Below are 16,717 nucleotides of genomic sequence, written 5' to 3' on the forward strand. Positions count from 1 at the left end.
GTTCAATCCCTGGGTTGGGACAATCCCCTGGAGAAAAGAATGGCTATCCACTCCAGTGTTCTTGCCTAGAGAATTCCATGGACAGAGGAGTCTAGTGGGCTACAGTCCATGGGGTCGCCAAGAGTCGGACATGACTGAGTGACTAACACTTTGAAGTTAAAGGCTGTGAGCACACACCCGCAAGAAGCTGGTGGCTCTAACAGAAGCAAGGTTTTTGCAGAAGAACCAGAGGACTGTGTAGTGAGGTGTATCAACACACCCCTAAGGAACAGGACTGTTGTGATTTGACTAATGTAGGACATAGCACTGGACCAGGAACAAAGTAACCTATGTTCTCGTCCAGATATGCTGCTGAACTGCCTTGTGGTTTCAGGGAAGTCATTTCACTTTTCCTCACTTAAGATTCTTCATCTAAAGTGAGGGGTTGGACCAAAACACTTGCAAGCAACCCTTTTTATTCTGATTCATTGAATCTAATGCAGGAAGTGCTTAAAAGTGTATTCCAAAATGTTCTGATGTAAAACTTTAACATATTGGATGTCCATCTATACTGACTTCATATTTCAGTTAGCACTGACATCTCAGCTTCCTCCAGGTAAATGCTAAAGACAAGAGGCCAATAAAGGAAGACATACTCAATAATGAAGTTACCAAATAGATCAATGCATTTGAAAGCATAAAGGTTTAAAATCATTTGTGGAGGGAAAAGCCATTTTTATTTCATTCCAAGATGAAAGCAAGTTTATTATAATGACTGACTTTGAAAAGAACACAGGAATTCTCAAGTCTCAAGTTCAATGTAGAACAAGGTCTTATGTAATAAATACAAAAACATTAACATTCTTTTAAAGTTGAACAAGTCAGTCTTTAATGCTCCCATTTCTGAGTTCATTTGCAAAACTATCTTTGACCATCCCTGGTTTATGTCTTTTTCTCTTCCTCTGATTTTGCAGTGTTTTAAAATTCAGAATGTGTAGCTATGAAAGATGGCTGGATGTTTGTAGCTTTCTCAAATCGGTAATACAGATGGCTTTTCTAAACGACTAGAGGGAAGTGAATAAAAACATTTCATTTCTGCCATTCTGAGCAGAAGAGGTGAAGGCTCCAGCAAGACCCCATCTAGGCTTTGAGGACTCCAGATTAGCATGGGATTTCTTCCCTGGCTCTTGTCTTCCTCTGGTCCTGCTCAGCCTGTGGGCTTCAGCAGGTGGTCCTACCCTGGAAAGCATCTGTGCACTCCAAGCTCTTAAAACACGGGGTGAGGTGGGGGAACCTACTACAGTTGTAATTGGTTTGAGGCAATACCTGTCTTTAAAAGGAGAGTGTGTCAGTTAAACGATATTTTTTCATTCACCTAGGGAGTTTGCTATTTAAAGGAACCTTTCATCAGATCCTCCTGTAGAACAAAGAACTCTTTAATAATGCAAATGTCTCCCAATGGACAGGTTTTTATAAGCAAGGATTTCTAAATCTTGGATTTCTTTAAAGGGAGACAAAGAAATTCCTGATTCTGAAACTCTCCTGCTAACATTATGTTGAAGGTTCATTAACAAACCAGTGAGCTGGACAGACTGGCTTCTTCCAAGGTCACCTGTATTATTAAAGTTAGAAGAAAAAAAAAAAAATAAGAGGGGCCCAAGCCCCACCCTTGAGTCCTCAAAGAGACATTAGGAACAATTAAGGAGGACCTGATAATGTGGCATCATCTTCTTCAGGGGGATTAGGTTCATCTGAATGCTATTTGTGTATCTGTTGTTGAGCTCTGACAGAAGGTGAGCTGGTGCATTGACAGTTGGGGCTGGCTAGGAAGGGCATTGAGTCGGGGCCCAGGTGAAAGAGTTGATGTAAAGAAAGTCTGAAAGCAGGATGGCTCTCGTGAGCAGTTCCACATTAGGCAATACAAAAGGGCTGGACCTTTAGTCAATGCACCCAGGCTTCCCCAACGGCTCAGCAGGTAAAGATTCTGCCTGTAAATGCAGGAGATGCAGGTTTGATCCCTGCGTCGGGAAGATCCCCTGGAGGAGGAAATGGCACCCACTCCAGTATTCTTGCCTGAAAAATCCCATGGACAGAGAAGTCTGCCAGGCTATATAGTCCATGGGGTTGCAAAGAGTCAGGCACCACTAAGCATGGGCATGACCAGTCACTGGATGCAGGATACTCAGGAAAGAAGACCTAATATTGAGTGAAGTGGCAATCGAAGGCTGACAAGAATTCCAGGAGGGCAACTCAGCTGAGAACTTCAGTTGCCCACTCGCCCAATAGCTGGGGGAATGGGTGCTGTGCTCAGTCACTCAGTCATGTCCAACTCTTTTGCAACCCCATGGACTGAAGTCCTCCAGGCTCCTCTGTCCCTGGATTTTCCAGGCAAGAATATTGGAGTGGATCACCATTTCCTTCTCCAGGGGGTCTTCCTGACCCAGGAATAGAACCCATGTCTCCACGTCTCCTGCATTGCAGGTGGATTCTTTATCGCTTCCCAAAGAGTATCTTAGTCCTAAAAGAAGACTGTGGCAGCCTACCATAGCATCCACTAGAGGAATTAACCCAACTGCACTGGGTGGCCCCAGCACAGGGTCAGCATCTACGCCATGGGACCCAGTTTGCAAGTGAGAACCCAGCAGTGAGAGATATTATATTGATCCTAACCAGACAGCAGAGGATGAGATGGTTGGATGGCATCACCATCTCGATGGACATGAGTTTGGGCAAGCTCTGGGAATTGGTGATGGACAGGGAAGCCTGGCATGCTGCAGTCCATGGGGTTGCAGAGTCAGACACGACTAAGTGACTGAACTGAGCTGAACCAGATAGCACCTAGGAACCTATCCAGGTCAGCAGTGTCTTCTGAGAGGCAGAAATACAGGGCTCAAGATCTGGTGATTGGCAGGAAAGAAGGTCAGAGGCTCTCCTTCTGGATGGACTTTGGGGAGACCAGGCAGGGTACAGGGTAAGGAATCAAGGCCAAAATAAGTACCAGTACAGGGGGAGCATAGTTCCAGGTACTAAGGTGCACCATAGGCAACCATCCTGATGTATGTTCATATGTTTTCTAATGTCTGGTGTGCATATATTTTAATTCTACAAGCAGTATTGTGCATATATATCATTAATTTCTTAGGTACTTCTCTTAACACCATGATTCTAAGAGCCACACATGCTGCTCTGTGTACCTTTACACTCTTGCTCCTACCTGCCGAGCCATTAGGTAGGTGTGTACATTTCACCATTCCCTCACTCAGTGGTAGACACTCAGGTTGCCTTCCACACCCTTGATACTATGAAGAAAATCTTTGTGCAGGTTTCGTTAAGTATCAGTGTGAGAACTTCTCTGGGATGTATATAGGAGTAGAACGGCAGGGTTATTGGGACAATTGTTCACATTGCTAAGAGCTTCTGGCTTCATGGATAGAATCACAGAAGCATCGATCAGGAGAAGGATCACCTCCAAAGAGAGTACATTGAGATGGTCATTAACAAATCATGGGCCACATGAACAAACATTTAAATACAGGAGACAGACACATGAATGCTTCAGAACTGCTGCCCTTGGAAGATGAATCAGAAAGGAATACATGATGTCACTAAAATAAAAATGCATCAGTGGGGAAAACAGTTTGGGATTCATAGACCCACCTTCTCCATATCACTTCATGACAATACTCCTGTTGTGAAAAGCTTGGTGCACCTGTCTCAGCCCATCTCTCTCTCCATCCTCTGACCCCCAGGCCTCTTTTCTGGGGCCAGCCACATCCATGAAGCTACCTGCTGTTCACTCGGTGTCTCTTTTATGGTAGGCACTCTGTTTTCACTCTCATCGCCAGCCTTTCCTGCTCTGCAGCATCAACATCAACTCTACAAAATTTCATCTTGCACCAGGGCTGTTGCACAATCACCGGGAGCAGCCAGTGATAATCTACAGCTTCTCTCACTTCTGTCCAACCCTTGCTCCTTATCCTTCATCCCTCCATCAATCAAACACTCAGGTATCCTCCCTAGTCAGCTCTGAGCCAAACTGCTCTCCTGGGAGCCACACGTGCTCCCTTTTGGAGGAGGAGGCTGCCTGCTAAGAGGTTTCAGCTTCTGGGCTGCATTTGCATGAATAAACAGCTCTGAAGGGTTCAGTTGAAGCTTTTATGTAAACACTCTCCAAAATATGTTCTGCACTGCATTATCCCCAGCAATAAAGATTCTGGAATCAGAATTTGGCTGTCAGTTTTATTGATGTTGCATGGGGTACAGTAGAATACAGCTTTCTTTTCTGGAAATTTATTGACTTGGCAGTGCAGAGAGCAATAAAACTGTGTTTTTAATCAGTAAGCCAAGCAGACATGATTCCAGAAGAAATATAGGAAGCAAACATGCCATCATAAGAAGATTTCTCCCTGTCCTGTCCCTGTTCTTCCCAGATGCTCTGTTAAATAAGTTTGGGTACTGAAGAATATGCTTGGTGGGACTGTCTTCAGGAATAAAATCAGAGGACCAAGTTTGGATTACTTGTTCTAGATTGTAACATCTCTAGGAGACTGTTGAGTGAAAGTGTTTTTCTGCAATGAAATTTCTTTGCATTAGCTCCTAGAGAGGAATTACTGATAAGCTGCTCTGCAGGAGGAATAGCAAAGGTGTAACATGCTTCTTCTCAAGAGAAGCGAGGTTCCAGTGCCTGTCCTTTCACTGTGCTCAATGAGAAAGAGTGAGTGACCTGGCACACATCCAAAGGAAATGAAATCACTACCTCTCAGAGACATCTGCATCCCATGTTCATGGCAGCATTATTCATAATAGCCAAGATATGGAAACAACCTAAAGTCATTTGACAGATGAATGGACAGAGAAAATGTGGTATGTGTGTGTATATATACATATATATATATGTATATATATATACACAACAGAATATTTTTCAGACGTAACAAGAAGGAAATTTGCCATTTGCAGCAACATGGATGAAACTGGAAAGCATTATGCTAAGTGAAATAAGCTAGAGAAAGACAAATGCTACATGGTATCATTTCTCTCTGAAATCTAGGGGGAAAAAAACAATTTCATAGAAACAGAGAATAGAAATGGTGGTCACCAGAGACTGGGGGCAAGGGAAAATAAAGAGATACAAGTCAAAGGGTACAAATGTTCAGTTATAAGAAGAATAGGTTCTGAGGATCTAATGTACAGCAAGGTGGCTATAGTTAAGAATAGGTGGCTATTCAAAAGAGAAACAGATGTAAAGAACAGTCTTTTGGACTCTGTGGGAGAAGGCGAGGGTGGGATGATTTGAGAAAATAGCATTGAAACATGTATATTATCATATGTGAAACAGATCGCCAGTCCAGGTTCGATGCATGAGACAGGATGCTCAGGGCTGGTGTACTGGGATGACCCTGAGGGATGGGATGGGGAGGGAGGTGAGAGGGGGGTTCAGGATGGGGGACACATGTACACCCATGGCTGATTCATGTCAATGTATGGCAAAAACCACTACAATATTGTAAAGTAATTAGTCTTTGATTAAAATTAATTAATTAATAATCAATTGATAGTAATTTAATAATAATTAATTTAAATAAATTAATAAATTAAAATAAAATAACTTAATAAATGAATGAATAGGTGGCTATTGTTTATTTGAAAGTTGCTGAGCTGAATACTCTTACCATATACACACACACATGTTAACTGAGGTGTGACAGGGTGTGTTGAGGTGACAGGATGTGTCCATTATCTTGATATTGGTAATCATTCCACAATGTATGTATATATCTAATTTGTATATATCTAATTATCATGTTGTACCCTTTAAATATATACAATTATATTTGTCAATTATCCCTCAATAAATTTGGGAAAAAAGAAGAGCGAGTGAGTAGGTTAGGAGCCGTACGCCTCAGCGCAGTATTGCACAGTGGAAAGAACGTTTGGACTCTGTCAGCTTGGTCATGTTACCTGGTCCAGTTTACTTAATTTCTTGTGATCAAGTTTCTTCTGCTATTGAAGGGAAATACCCACCTCACACCATTGTTGCTGCTGCTGCTGCTGCTGCTGCTAAGTCGCTTCAGTCGTGTCCGACTCTGTGCGACCCCATAGACGGCAGCCCACCGGGCTCCACCGTCCCTGGGATTCTCCAGGCAAGAATACTGGAGTGGGTTGCCATTTCCTTCTCCAGTGCATGAAAGGGAAAAGTGAAAGTGAAGTCGCAAAGTCGTGTCCAACTGTTAGCGACCCCATGGACTGTAGCCTACCAGGCTCCTCCATCCATGGGATTCTCCAGGCAAGAGTACTGGAGTGGGGTGCCATTGCCTTCTCCGCACACCATTGTTAAGTGGATAAAATAAGGTTATAGGTGGGTGTGCATAGTTTACACAGCACGTTACAAGTCCTGTAGCAAGTCCTTTCTGGAACTATAAGACATCTCACTGATTTCTTATCTGCTCGTCATGGAGGAGGTGCTCCCTCCCAGCAGGTAAGCCAGTCTCTACTGCATAGACAGAAAAGCAAGGCAGCATCTCCCACTTCTGTTCTCCATATTCTCAATATTCACTTCCCTCCTGAAATGTCCTGGTCCACTCCACTCCTCTCTTCCAGTCCCTGGGCCAAATCCTTAAATCGGCGTAGATGCTTGATAAATACCGGTTAACCTTCATCTCTGCCTTGCAGATGCTTTCTCCTGAGTTATCTTAACCCAGGTCCCTTTATCACTCATACGTTGTTCTATTCTGGTTTTGCTCTTGCTGAGTGGTCACTCTTTTCTCAACTTTTTTAATGAGTAACTTTGATCTCAATTCAAGAACACTCAGATTGTTCTTCTGGATATAAGTAAGAGCCTGAAGGAGTCTCTTTAGATGTTTCCCTCAAATGTTATGAGATTAAATGGCATTAAATCAAAATAGCATTTGATTAACCATAGGAGCTGGAGAAGGCAATGGCAACCCACTCCAGTACTCTTGCCTGGAAAATCCCATGGACGGAGGAGCCTGGTAGGCTGCAGTCCATGGGGTCGCGAAGAGTTGGACACAACTGAGCGACTTCACTTTCACTTTTCACTTTCATGCATTAGAGAAGGAAATGGTAACCCACTCCAGTGTTCTTGCCTGGAGAATCCCAGGAATGGCGGAGCCCGGTGGGCTGCCATCTATGGGGTCGCACAGAGTTGGACACGACTGAAGCGACTTAGCAGCAGCAGCAGAAACCACAGGACCAAAGTGGTCTGGTTGAGATAATATTAAAATAGGCTCTCCCATCCAAGTACTAACCAGGCCCGACCCTGCTCAGCTTCCGAGATCAGACGAGATCGGGCGCATTCAGGGTGGTATGGCCAGGCCGGGGCAATGGGATGACCCAGAGGGATGGGATGGGGAGGGAGGTGGGTGGGGAGGGAGGTGGGTGGGGGGTCCAGGAAGGGGAACACATGTAAACCCATGGCTGATTCATGTCAATGTATGGCAAAAACTATTACAATATTGTAAAGTAATTAGCCCCCAACTAAAATAAATAAATTTATAAAAAAATAAATAAAATAAAATAGGCTGCCTGGGGAAGATGGTATAGAGCAAAATAGGAGCATGTTGTTAGTGAATCTTCCTTTCTCCTACCTGCCTGGTTTTCAATTGTATTTTTACCATCCATTTCTCCACTCTACCCAAGACAGCTTCTTTTCCATCCTCCCAACAAGCATATATGTGTTAACTGTTTACTTAGTACCAAGCCCGATTCTTTATACAGGTTATCTTGATTAATCTTCACAACAACCCTGTGAAATTAGAATTATTATTTCAATTTTATAGACAAAGGACCCCAGATAGAGGATCTAAATAATATGCTTAGGGTCCTGTAGCCAGGTAGTAGAAGAGTGGAGATTTGACCCTGGGTGCATCTGATCCCAAGGTTTCCTATCTTAACCACGAAATTACACACTTTTTGATAAAGACCAAGAATTAGTCTAGGTCATACCTGAATGGACTAGTGGTTTTCCCTACTTTCTTCAATTTATGTCTGAATTTGGCAATAAGCAGTTCATGATCTGAGCCACAGTCTGCTCCTGGTCTTGTTTTTGCTGACTGTATAGAGCTTCTCCATCTTTGGCTGCAAAGAATATAATCAATCTGATTTCGGTGTCAACCATCTGGTGAGGTCCACGTGTAGAGTCTTCTCTTGTGTTGTTGGAAGAGGGTGTTTGCTATGACCAGCGCGTTCTCTTGGCAAAACTCTATTAGCCTTTGCCCTGCTTCATTCTGTACTCCAAGGCCAAATTTGCCTGTTACGCCAGGTGTTTCTTGACTTCCTACTTTTGCATTCCAGTCCCCTATAATGAAAAGGACATCTTTTTTGGGTGTTAGTTCTAGAAGGTCTTGTAGGTCTTCATAGAACCGTTCAACTTCAGCTTCTTCAGCATTACTGGTCAGGGCATAGACTTGAATTACTGTGATATTGAATGGTTTGCCTTGGAAACGAACAGAGATCATTCTATCGTTTTTGAGATTGCATCCAAGTACTGCCTTTTGGACTCTTTTGTTGACTGAACTGAAGAATTAGTCATGGTACATTTCTTTATTGATAGACATTAGAATCTTCAACCTGAATCTAGCTATTGGGAAATCTGCAGTCACACACACACACACACACACATTTCATTCATGAACTTAAAAGGCACCGAATCTTAAATCTTAAACTCTTGGCTTTCCTTTTTTCTTTTCTAGATCACTCACCTATCTCCCTATCAAAGTAATCCCATCTCAAGCTTTCAGAGGACTTAATGAGGTCATAAAAATGTAAGTAAGATACTGCATATCAAAAGACATTTATAATTGAAATAAAATTTTTTCTCAGAGAACACATGGTTGAAAAGTAATTTTTCTAGGAGAGAAACTGTGTTTAGGAAACCCTAGTATTTTTATCTTTAAAGTACAAATAATACCCAGGGACCTTTGAAGAAAAGGGATGATTTTCAAGAGTCATTAAAATTCAGATAATTAACCTTGTCTCAACAAACTGAATGCATTTTGATAAGTGATGATAAACTACTCCAGTAGAAAAGAAGATAGATTCCAATCATCAAAAACTCCCTCTATGAGAGCGGCTGTTCCCTCATGTCACATTTTTAGATACCTGCATAGAAGAAAATGTGTTGAAAGTTTATTGTGCATCAGAAGATTATCTTTGTACCTAAATAATAAGTGTATGACAAACACAGTATTTGTATCTATATTGAAAAAAGGCATTTATCAAAAGTGTAAAGCAGCCTGATAATGCATTGTGACCTCGTATTTGTATCTGATGTAACTTCAATCCTATGTTCCTGGGTCAGCTTCTAGGACACAAAAGCCCACATATGGAAAGAGAGTATGGAGTCCGGTATTCCAGCATGCTCCTTAATGTCAGTCTGAGTCACAGGACCTCAGAGGCCATTTAGATGCTTCCAGAGAGCATCTTAACAATTTTCAGGGCTTTGAAAACAGATCTGCATCTCTGAAGATGCTACATCATCAGTCCTAGTCCTGTGGGGAAACTCTGACTGCTCTTTAGGGTATTAGCAAGCAATAGGAACATTAAAAATAATTCGTTAAGAATTAGTGCATATTATAGGAAATTCACTGCAGGTTACAGAAATGTCAGTTTGCTCGAGGCTAACCTTTACTCTTCTGCTCTCAAGATTTTTAAATGTTGAGTTTTGAAAACTTTGAATGCATTAAGACATCCTAGTGAGAAAAGCAGCCACAGTTAAACAAGCAAAATCATTAGGTAGGAATAAGATGAATCAGCCTAGGAACTATCCGCTACTGTGTTGTTCATAAAAGACCTTAACTGCCTTAGGCTCAGCCTTCCTGTGAGCTAAAGCTCATCAAGTCTGAAACCTTCAGTGAATGTTAACCTTAGAATTTGAGACTTTTTTCTCAGCTGGCAGCAAATGGTAGCTTATATGGGGATTTTAGGTTAACATTGACATTACCCACATGCTTGGGGGTGATATATGGCAAAGTTGGTTCCTTTACTTTTGTGTCTCTTTTTTAAAAAATCAATTCATTCACTTATCTATTCATTCACTGATAATACCCTAAATGCCAGGCTATATGAAGCCACTAGGAATTCAGGAGTGACTAGCACATAGTCTCTGTCCTTAGTTTGCTAACAAAGTGAGGAAAATTGTCAAACACAAATAGTCACAACCCAATAAGGACACTTCCTGCAGGAGTTGACCACTCTGCAGCTGCCTCAGAACAGGATTTGGGAGAGGAGTAAAGAGTTAAGAAACCAGGAATCCTAACCCAAATTGAAACCTCACTAGAGTGATGGAGTTGAGAACCCAGACATTTTGATCCTGATTCCGAATCTTCTTATAAGCACTACTTGCCTCTCCTCTCAGAGTTTTAATGCCCAAAGCTATAAAACAAGGGAATCCGACTGGATTTCCCCAAAGGGCATGTCTACTTCCAACAATCTGTAACTATGAGTCCATAGATAAATAAGCAAAAACTGTCACATCAACAGGAAATACTGAAACTTGCATTTCAACTGCATCTGGGTTGCAGGTGCCCATTGATGCTCCTAGAGGGAGGTGTGAGCACGTTATGATGTGAGGACAACTTAAGGCATCCCTGTTCTTTTTTAAAGGACACACTGAGGCCGGCCACCACCCCCCCACCATTGTTGGGTCATGCACACAGCCTATTATCATGCAGAAACAGTCGTTTATTTCATGCTTCTTTGTCTTCTTTTTTTTTTCTCTCTCTCTCTCCCCTAGTGAAATCTCTCAGAGTGATTCCCTGGAAAAGATAGAAGCTAATGCCTTTGACAACCTCCTCAATTTGTCTGAAATGTAAGCATCAGCTAACAGATAGTTTATTGCTGTACACTATTACCCTCACTGGCTGGAGCCCACTCACTATTTGTATTCAAGCATCTATAGCTAGGAATCCAAGAGGAAAAGACTACAGCAATTACTAGGTCTGGGCAGGGACTAATTTCTGTCACTGCAGTGTCCTGCAGGTTGCCATGGTGACAACTGCTTCTCCCTGGGAGCTGTATAAACTCTGAAACATCACAACACAAAGTTGGAAATTAAAACTGACATTGTGGAGTCCTGCCAAGTAGCTCTCACCTTATGGAAAGGAGGATATGGAGTCCTTGAGGTGGTGGAATATTTAGAAAGGAGCTTAGAGATCAAGAGTTAGTTCACTGGGGACTATTTGGGCATATTCATTTATTTAGTAAATGGTTCTTGGAAACCTACCTTGTAAAAGTGTTTGACATGTGTATGTTGGATTTGTTGTTGTGATGTCTTTGAACTGATTCTTAATAATAATCCTTTCCAAATTATCATTTTCTTCCATTTTACAAAAAAAAGGGGGAATGGGAGAAGACTAGCTCGATTCAGTTTTCAGATGTCACACAGCAAGTTAGCGCCAGAATTAATAACACTAGAAATCAGGTCATGTGACTCCTAAACCAGGCTTCTTACTGCTACCTAGTCTGGCCCAAATCTGAACTTCTACAAGCTGCATCAGCAGAGGAGTTTCCAAAGTTAAGGAAGCAGAAAAGATATTAGCAACAAACATATTTTGAGCACTTGTGCTCAGCTTTATTTCCTCTAGGTTGTGTCATTTAATCCTTGCAGCTGCCCTGCAAAGTGGGGTACGTATCCCTTTTGTTCACAGGAAGGAATGGAGGCTCAGAAGGGTCGGTAACTTGACCAAAGTGGCACCTTCGACAATGCCAGGGCTGGGATTCAACCCCAGCCCATGTCTTCAAAGCTTGCGCATTTTCCACTGTACCACAAGGCCCCCCTATGAATGGTCCAATTAGCAATCATCTAAAGAGAATAATGAATTAATCAGTGCGTGGGTACACATGTCCAACTAAGGGTCAAATGATCCTGGAATACAGAGGAGGTAAAATTTACATCTCCCCCAAGAGACGGCAGTGTAGCCAGGGAAGTAAGACTAACTCACCAAACAGAGGGAAATCCAAAATAACAGGCATTTTTTACGTGCAAAAGGTATAGTCTGGACTTCTCTGTGAAGTAGAATTTCATGGTGGGAGCGGGGTAAGGGAAGGTCATTTCCCTTACATTGTTTCCATTACCAGTCCTACCTGGATCTGGAAATCTGAAAATCTGCAGTTTTAACAGACTTCCCAAGCAATGTTGAAGCATAGCAGCTTGAGATAAATGAAACTGCTCATGATGTAAAGCAGTTTTATTTAATAGATAAAGATATCTATCTTTATATAGATATAAAGTATCAATTTATTGATACAGAAAGAAAAATAAAGTGCTCTAAGGGAAAGAAGGCCCTAAGACTAGAATGTCAGCTCCCCACAAGCTCTCTTTGCCTTGTTTACAGCTGGATCTCCAGCACCTAGAATAATGCCTGGCACATGGAGGTACTCAATAAATGTTTGTTCAGTGAATGGATGGATGAGTGGTCAGATTCCAAAAGAGTCAAGAAATAGAAGTTCTTTCCATCCTACCCACCTAATGTCTTATATGGCCCAAGACTGCTTGACTTAGTTGTTGTTAAGTTAATTACAACAAAAAGTCACTCACCTCTAAAGAATCAAAGGGATGTAAAGGATAGAAATTAGCAGCATGGTGGGAAACTATAGTAAGGTGGAATACACACTAGACTCGGAGTCAGAGAAACTGTGTTCACCTCCAAGTTCTGCTACTTCTCAGTTCTGTGATTAGAGACCAATCATTCAACTTCCTGATTTCACCCACTATAGTAATCACTGTCAATACTGGAAGGCCTTACTGTGAACCAGACACACATATTTACTGCTCAAAACTCACTCTATGAGGAAATCAGGCTTTAAGTGATACATCCAAGGTCATACAATTAGTAAAACCAGCCTGTTAAACCAAGCTGACACCAGAGTCCATCCACCTAACCAAACACTAGATTTTCTCTACAGAATAAGAGTAATTATCATTTCCTTCAGCGGTTGGGTTGTTGCCTGGGTTTAAAAAGCCAGAGGCATTTACTGACCTTTTATTGAATCCATAGTAGAAAGAATTCAGTAAATGTAGCTGCTTTTCAAAGTCACTGGGGAACTAGGAAGAAAGGCAATAATGCCACTGCAGTACTGTGGCTGTACTTTTACATTTTGCCAAGCCCTGCCTTGTGTATTATCTCTACCTATTATGTTACTCACTCCCTACCAACCTGTGAGGCAGAGGAAGTGCTATTATTATTCTAATTTTACAGAAGGGAGCACTAGCTCAGGGACGTTAGAAGGCCTGGCATCATCATACAACCAATTATCTATAGAATGGATGTAAAAACCCCCAAATGCAAGCCCCTGGAATCAGCCCTGGGCTAGTCCAAAAGCTGAGTGCCCATCTGAATGACCGGTCAGTGTGACTGCCAGCCACTACGAAGATGACCAGTTTGCCTCCAAAAGCAAACAGCCAATTCGTTCATTTCTCTTGGGAGTGAAATCATCCATCACCCCCAGTGTGCTGGCTCCATGGTTGGGCAGGACCTAGCTGGTCAGGAGCCCTGGATGTTGGTTGTTACTCGGGGGCAGGAAAAAGCAGGGAGAATGGAACAGACTCCCAGCTCTGATGCTTACACTTATCTCAGCAAGAGGTTGAAAGCAGAACTTCCTGGCAGTAGCCAACTGTCTCTCATCATCCCATTGCTATCCCAAGGGTCTCAGGAGCACCCCTCAAGCACAAGAAAGTCACTTGATTTTGTTGATGCCACTTTCAGCCAGCATCCTCTAGTGACCATGGCCTTGTGCAGTCCAAATGAAGCACGTCTATTAAACTGCTGCCTGTTTTTCCATTTCTCTTTACAGACTGATCCAGAACACTAAAAACCTGGTGTACATTGAGGCTGGAGCATTTACAAATCTCCCTCAGTTAAAATACCTGTGAGGAATTTTCCTTTTTAAGCAATAGGGGCAGGGAATATGGGCATCTGATGAAAACTTAAACAATTAAAAGGTTGGGAAGAATTTTTAAACCACATACTTAGCATTATTTGCATGTCTGTCTTCAGCTTTCTGATTAAAAGCTAATCAGCATTTCCTATTAACCAGTATGCTGGGTGCTTTCGAATACATGTTAGTGGTTTCCAACATTTTCTTTGTCCCAAACATCCAAGAAGGATATCACCCCCTTGCAATGATTTTCAAAGTGATGTTGGGCATAGGGCAGGGAGGTCAGGACACTTTAACCAGGGTAAGTCGGAATCTCTAAGGTGAGGTGGTGATATAGACAGGGCATAGGTGAAAGTGGGAGAGGCAATTCTGATTTGACCCCCATCCATGGTTAAAAATTCCTGACCTCATTTCTCTCATGTGTTCATTCATTCACTCAGTGAATTTTAAAGTATTGCCTTGAGGTAGGCCTTGTGCCATATAAACCAAATCATTATTTTCTATTTCCCATTAAACCTTATTAAGTCCACTAGTTAGCATTATAAGTCGAGTACCACTGTAGCCTAGCAGATTCATCACCTTGCCAGCAAAACCAGAATTCCTGTAACGTGATACAAATCTATAAATTAGTCACCCTGCATCTTCTCACATATCAAGTAATCATTTATTCACAGAGGAAAAAAAATGAACATTTAACCCTCTGATACTGATGTCCATTCTCTCTTCTTTCTGATGAAAAACATAAGAAAATCCCAGAACCAAATTTAACCACTGCAGCCCCTTGTTATCTAAGAATCATTGCTTTTATTAAATAGCATCTTCACCCCTAAAATACAATATTCCCCCAACCCCAGTACACACTGCAGTCCAAGCCCACACTGCCTTCACCAGTCACAGAGAGAACAAGGATTCCATGTGATCTGGGGTAACAGGTAAGGAGGAGAAGCAGAGAGAGCCAAAAGAGAAACCTGGATTCCCCAGAGTGCCGGGCAGTTCAGTTCAGCTGTCCACAGTCCATGACTGGTGAATTTAAAACTCGGCTGGGAAGATCCAGATGCTGGACTCCTCTCGAGGAGTCCTATTCTTGTGTAATAAAATATCCTTCAATTTAACCTATCACTGAAGTCTCACTGCTCTTTGAAGGCTAAGTAAAAGATGGGAGGAAAAGAAGAGCCTTGAGTAGCTCCATAACCAAAAGAATGTTCCATGCTCAGTGAGATACAGGGAAGAACTCCCTGAATTGTAAGGCAGCTAAATAAAGGGAGATTTTTAATAATGAGATATGATTTCTCACATGGAGATTAATCTTCCTGAAGTGTTTGAGTTAAAACCTGTCCTAAAGTAGAGAGATGCTTTCTAGAACCATTAAGAGCACAGAATACACTAATTAGCAAAAGGAAATGGAATGCAATACAATAGGAAAATGCAACTGATGCAACAGAACAAGACAGGCTGGAAATACAAATGTAAATGAAAAAGACCGAAGAGTTTGGTCCCATCCCCTAGATCTCTAAAAGGAGCAACTTCCCCCCATAGCGTTAGGGGCTTTTAAATTCTGATCTTCAACAGCCAGAAGTGTTACTGATAAAGCCAAACTCCACATTTTTAAATCTAATGTGAAAATAGTTATCTGCACAGTGCCTTTCTATTGTTTTTATCTCTATTCCTTAGTAACAATCCCCTATACTCACTCTGCCCACATTCCCATCCTGCCCCAAATCACAGAAGCATCTGTAACACAGGCATCCGCAAGCTTCCAGATGTTACAAAGATCTTCTCCTCTGAATTTAATTTCATTCTGTAAGTACCAGGCTGATTGCTATGCATAACACTGTCCTATTTGCAGCTGAAATTTGGAAAGTAAATATTTCTCATTTCATTCCTCAAGGGAAATTTGTGATAACTTACACATAACCACCGTACCAGGAAACGCTTTTCAAGGGATGAATAACGAATCCATAACGCTGTAAGTAAATGTGCAGATTCAGGCTGTGCCATACATCTCCTACTATTCCCACTTCTAGCTTGAGGTGGGCTCTTTCTTGTCTTTCATCATGTTCCTAACTCGCTGCTGACATTCTTTCTGACCTAAAATGCCAAGGGTGAGAGGAGTCGTGTGGGATGGCAGCTAGGTCATATGTTCATATGACAACCAACCAACCCATTAAGTTCAAAATTAATGAAATGGGCCCTGAGGATTTACAGTGACTGAATTTCCAACTGATGAAATTGTTCACTACATCGATGGACTGCTTTGAAGCTAAGAAGAGACAGCCTGGAGGGGAGTGATTGCCCTGGTAAAAAGAGAGCACAGAAATTTCAAGTTTCAACTGAGAAGAGTTTGGAAGGATATTCTTCAAGTAGGTAGAGTAGCTGATCAAAGGACCCTGCTCTTTCTCTCTCTCTCTCAGTCATTTTTCACCTTCTCCTTGGAACCTGCTTACTTTGTTTCTGAAGGAACACCAACTATGTCCATTCCCTACATCCTTTCATACTTGAAAATAATGTCTTCTCATCTGGTAGTCACTCATCAGGTTACCAGACTCACAAGCCTATCCCTTCCACGCTCTTTCCTAAGGCCTCGCTACTAAACATATGGCCCATGGACAAGCATCTCTAGCATCTTCTGAGAGCTGGTAAGAAACGCAGATTCTCAGGCTCATCCCAGACCTACTGACTCAGAATCTGCATTTTAATAAGATTCGAAGTGATTCACATCACATTAAAGTTCAAGGGGCATCATGCTAAGATAACCCAACTTATTCTCTTCACTGTACACCTGCCTGACTTCCTTCCCGTTAGATTCCTGCCTCTTCACATGGGCCACCTTCCTTTGCTCCAC

The 16,717-nt window shown here is 42.0% G+C and overlaps 1 protein-coding gene and 1 long non-coding RNA gene across 19 annotated transcripts in view; one reads left to right on the forward strand and one right to left on the reverse strand.

Moving 5' to 3' along the window:
* LOC145546592 (uncharacterized) overlaps positions 1-16,717 on the reverse strand; it is a 115,798-nt gene that overhangs the window by 76,668 nt on the left and 22,413 nt on the right. The gene's annotated exons all lie outside the window — the stretch shown is intronic.
* Positions 1-16,717, forward strand: part of LHCGR (luteinizing hormone/choriogonadotropin receptor) — a 71,064-nt gene that overhangs the window by 12,120 nt on the left and 42,227 nt on the right. For 10 of the 18 annotated variants that reach the window (XR_014083055.1, XR_014083052.1, XR_014083054.1 and 7 more), the window contains exons 2-6: positions 8,691-8,762; positions 10,733-10,807; positions 13,792-13,866; positions 15,601-15,675; positions 15,764-15,841. Coding sequence is in view for 14 of the 18 variants with exons in the window: in XM_081593767.1 (XP_081449893.1) it covers positions 8,691-8,762; positions 10,733-10,807; positions 13,792-13,866; positions 15,601-15,675; positions 15,764-15,841 (375 nt within the window). In the remaining 4 variants the exon portion in view is untranslated. The remainder of the gene's footprint in view (positions 1-8,690; positions 8,763-10,732; positions 10,808-13,791; positions 13,867-15,600; positions 15,676-15,763; positions 15,842-16,717) is intronic. The other 8 variants (XM_081593756.1, XM_081593759.1, XM_081593758.1 and 5 more) reach the window with 5 other exon arrangements.

Source organism: Giraffa tippelskirchi, chromosome 4, assembly GCF_054371585.1.
Source record: "Giraffa tippelskirchi isolate mGirTip1 chromosome 4, T2T-mGirTip1v1.2.pri, whole genome shotgun sequence".
Lineage (NCBI taxonomy): Eukaryota > Metazoa > Chordata > Mammalia > Artiodactyla > Giraffidae > Giraffa > Giraffa tippelskirchi.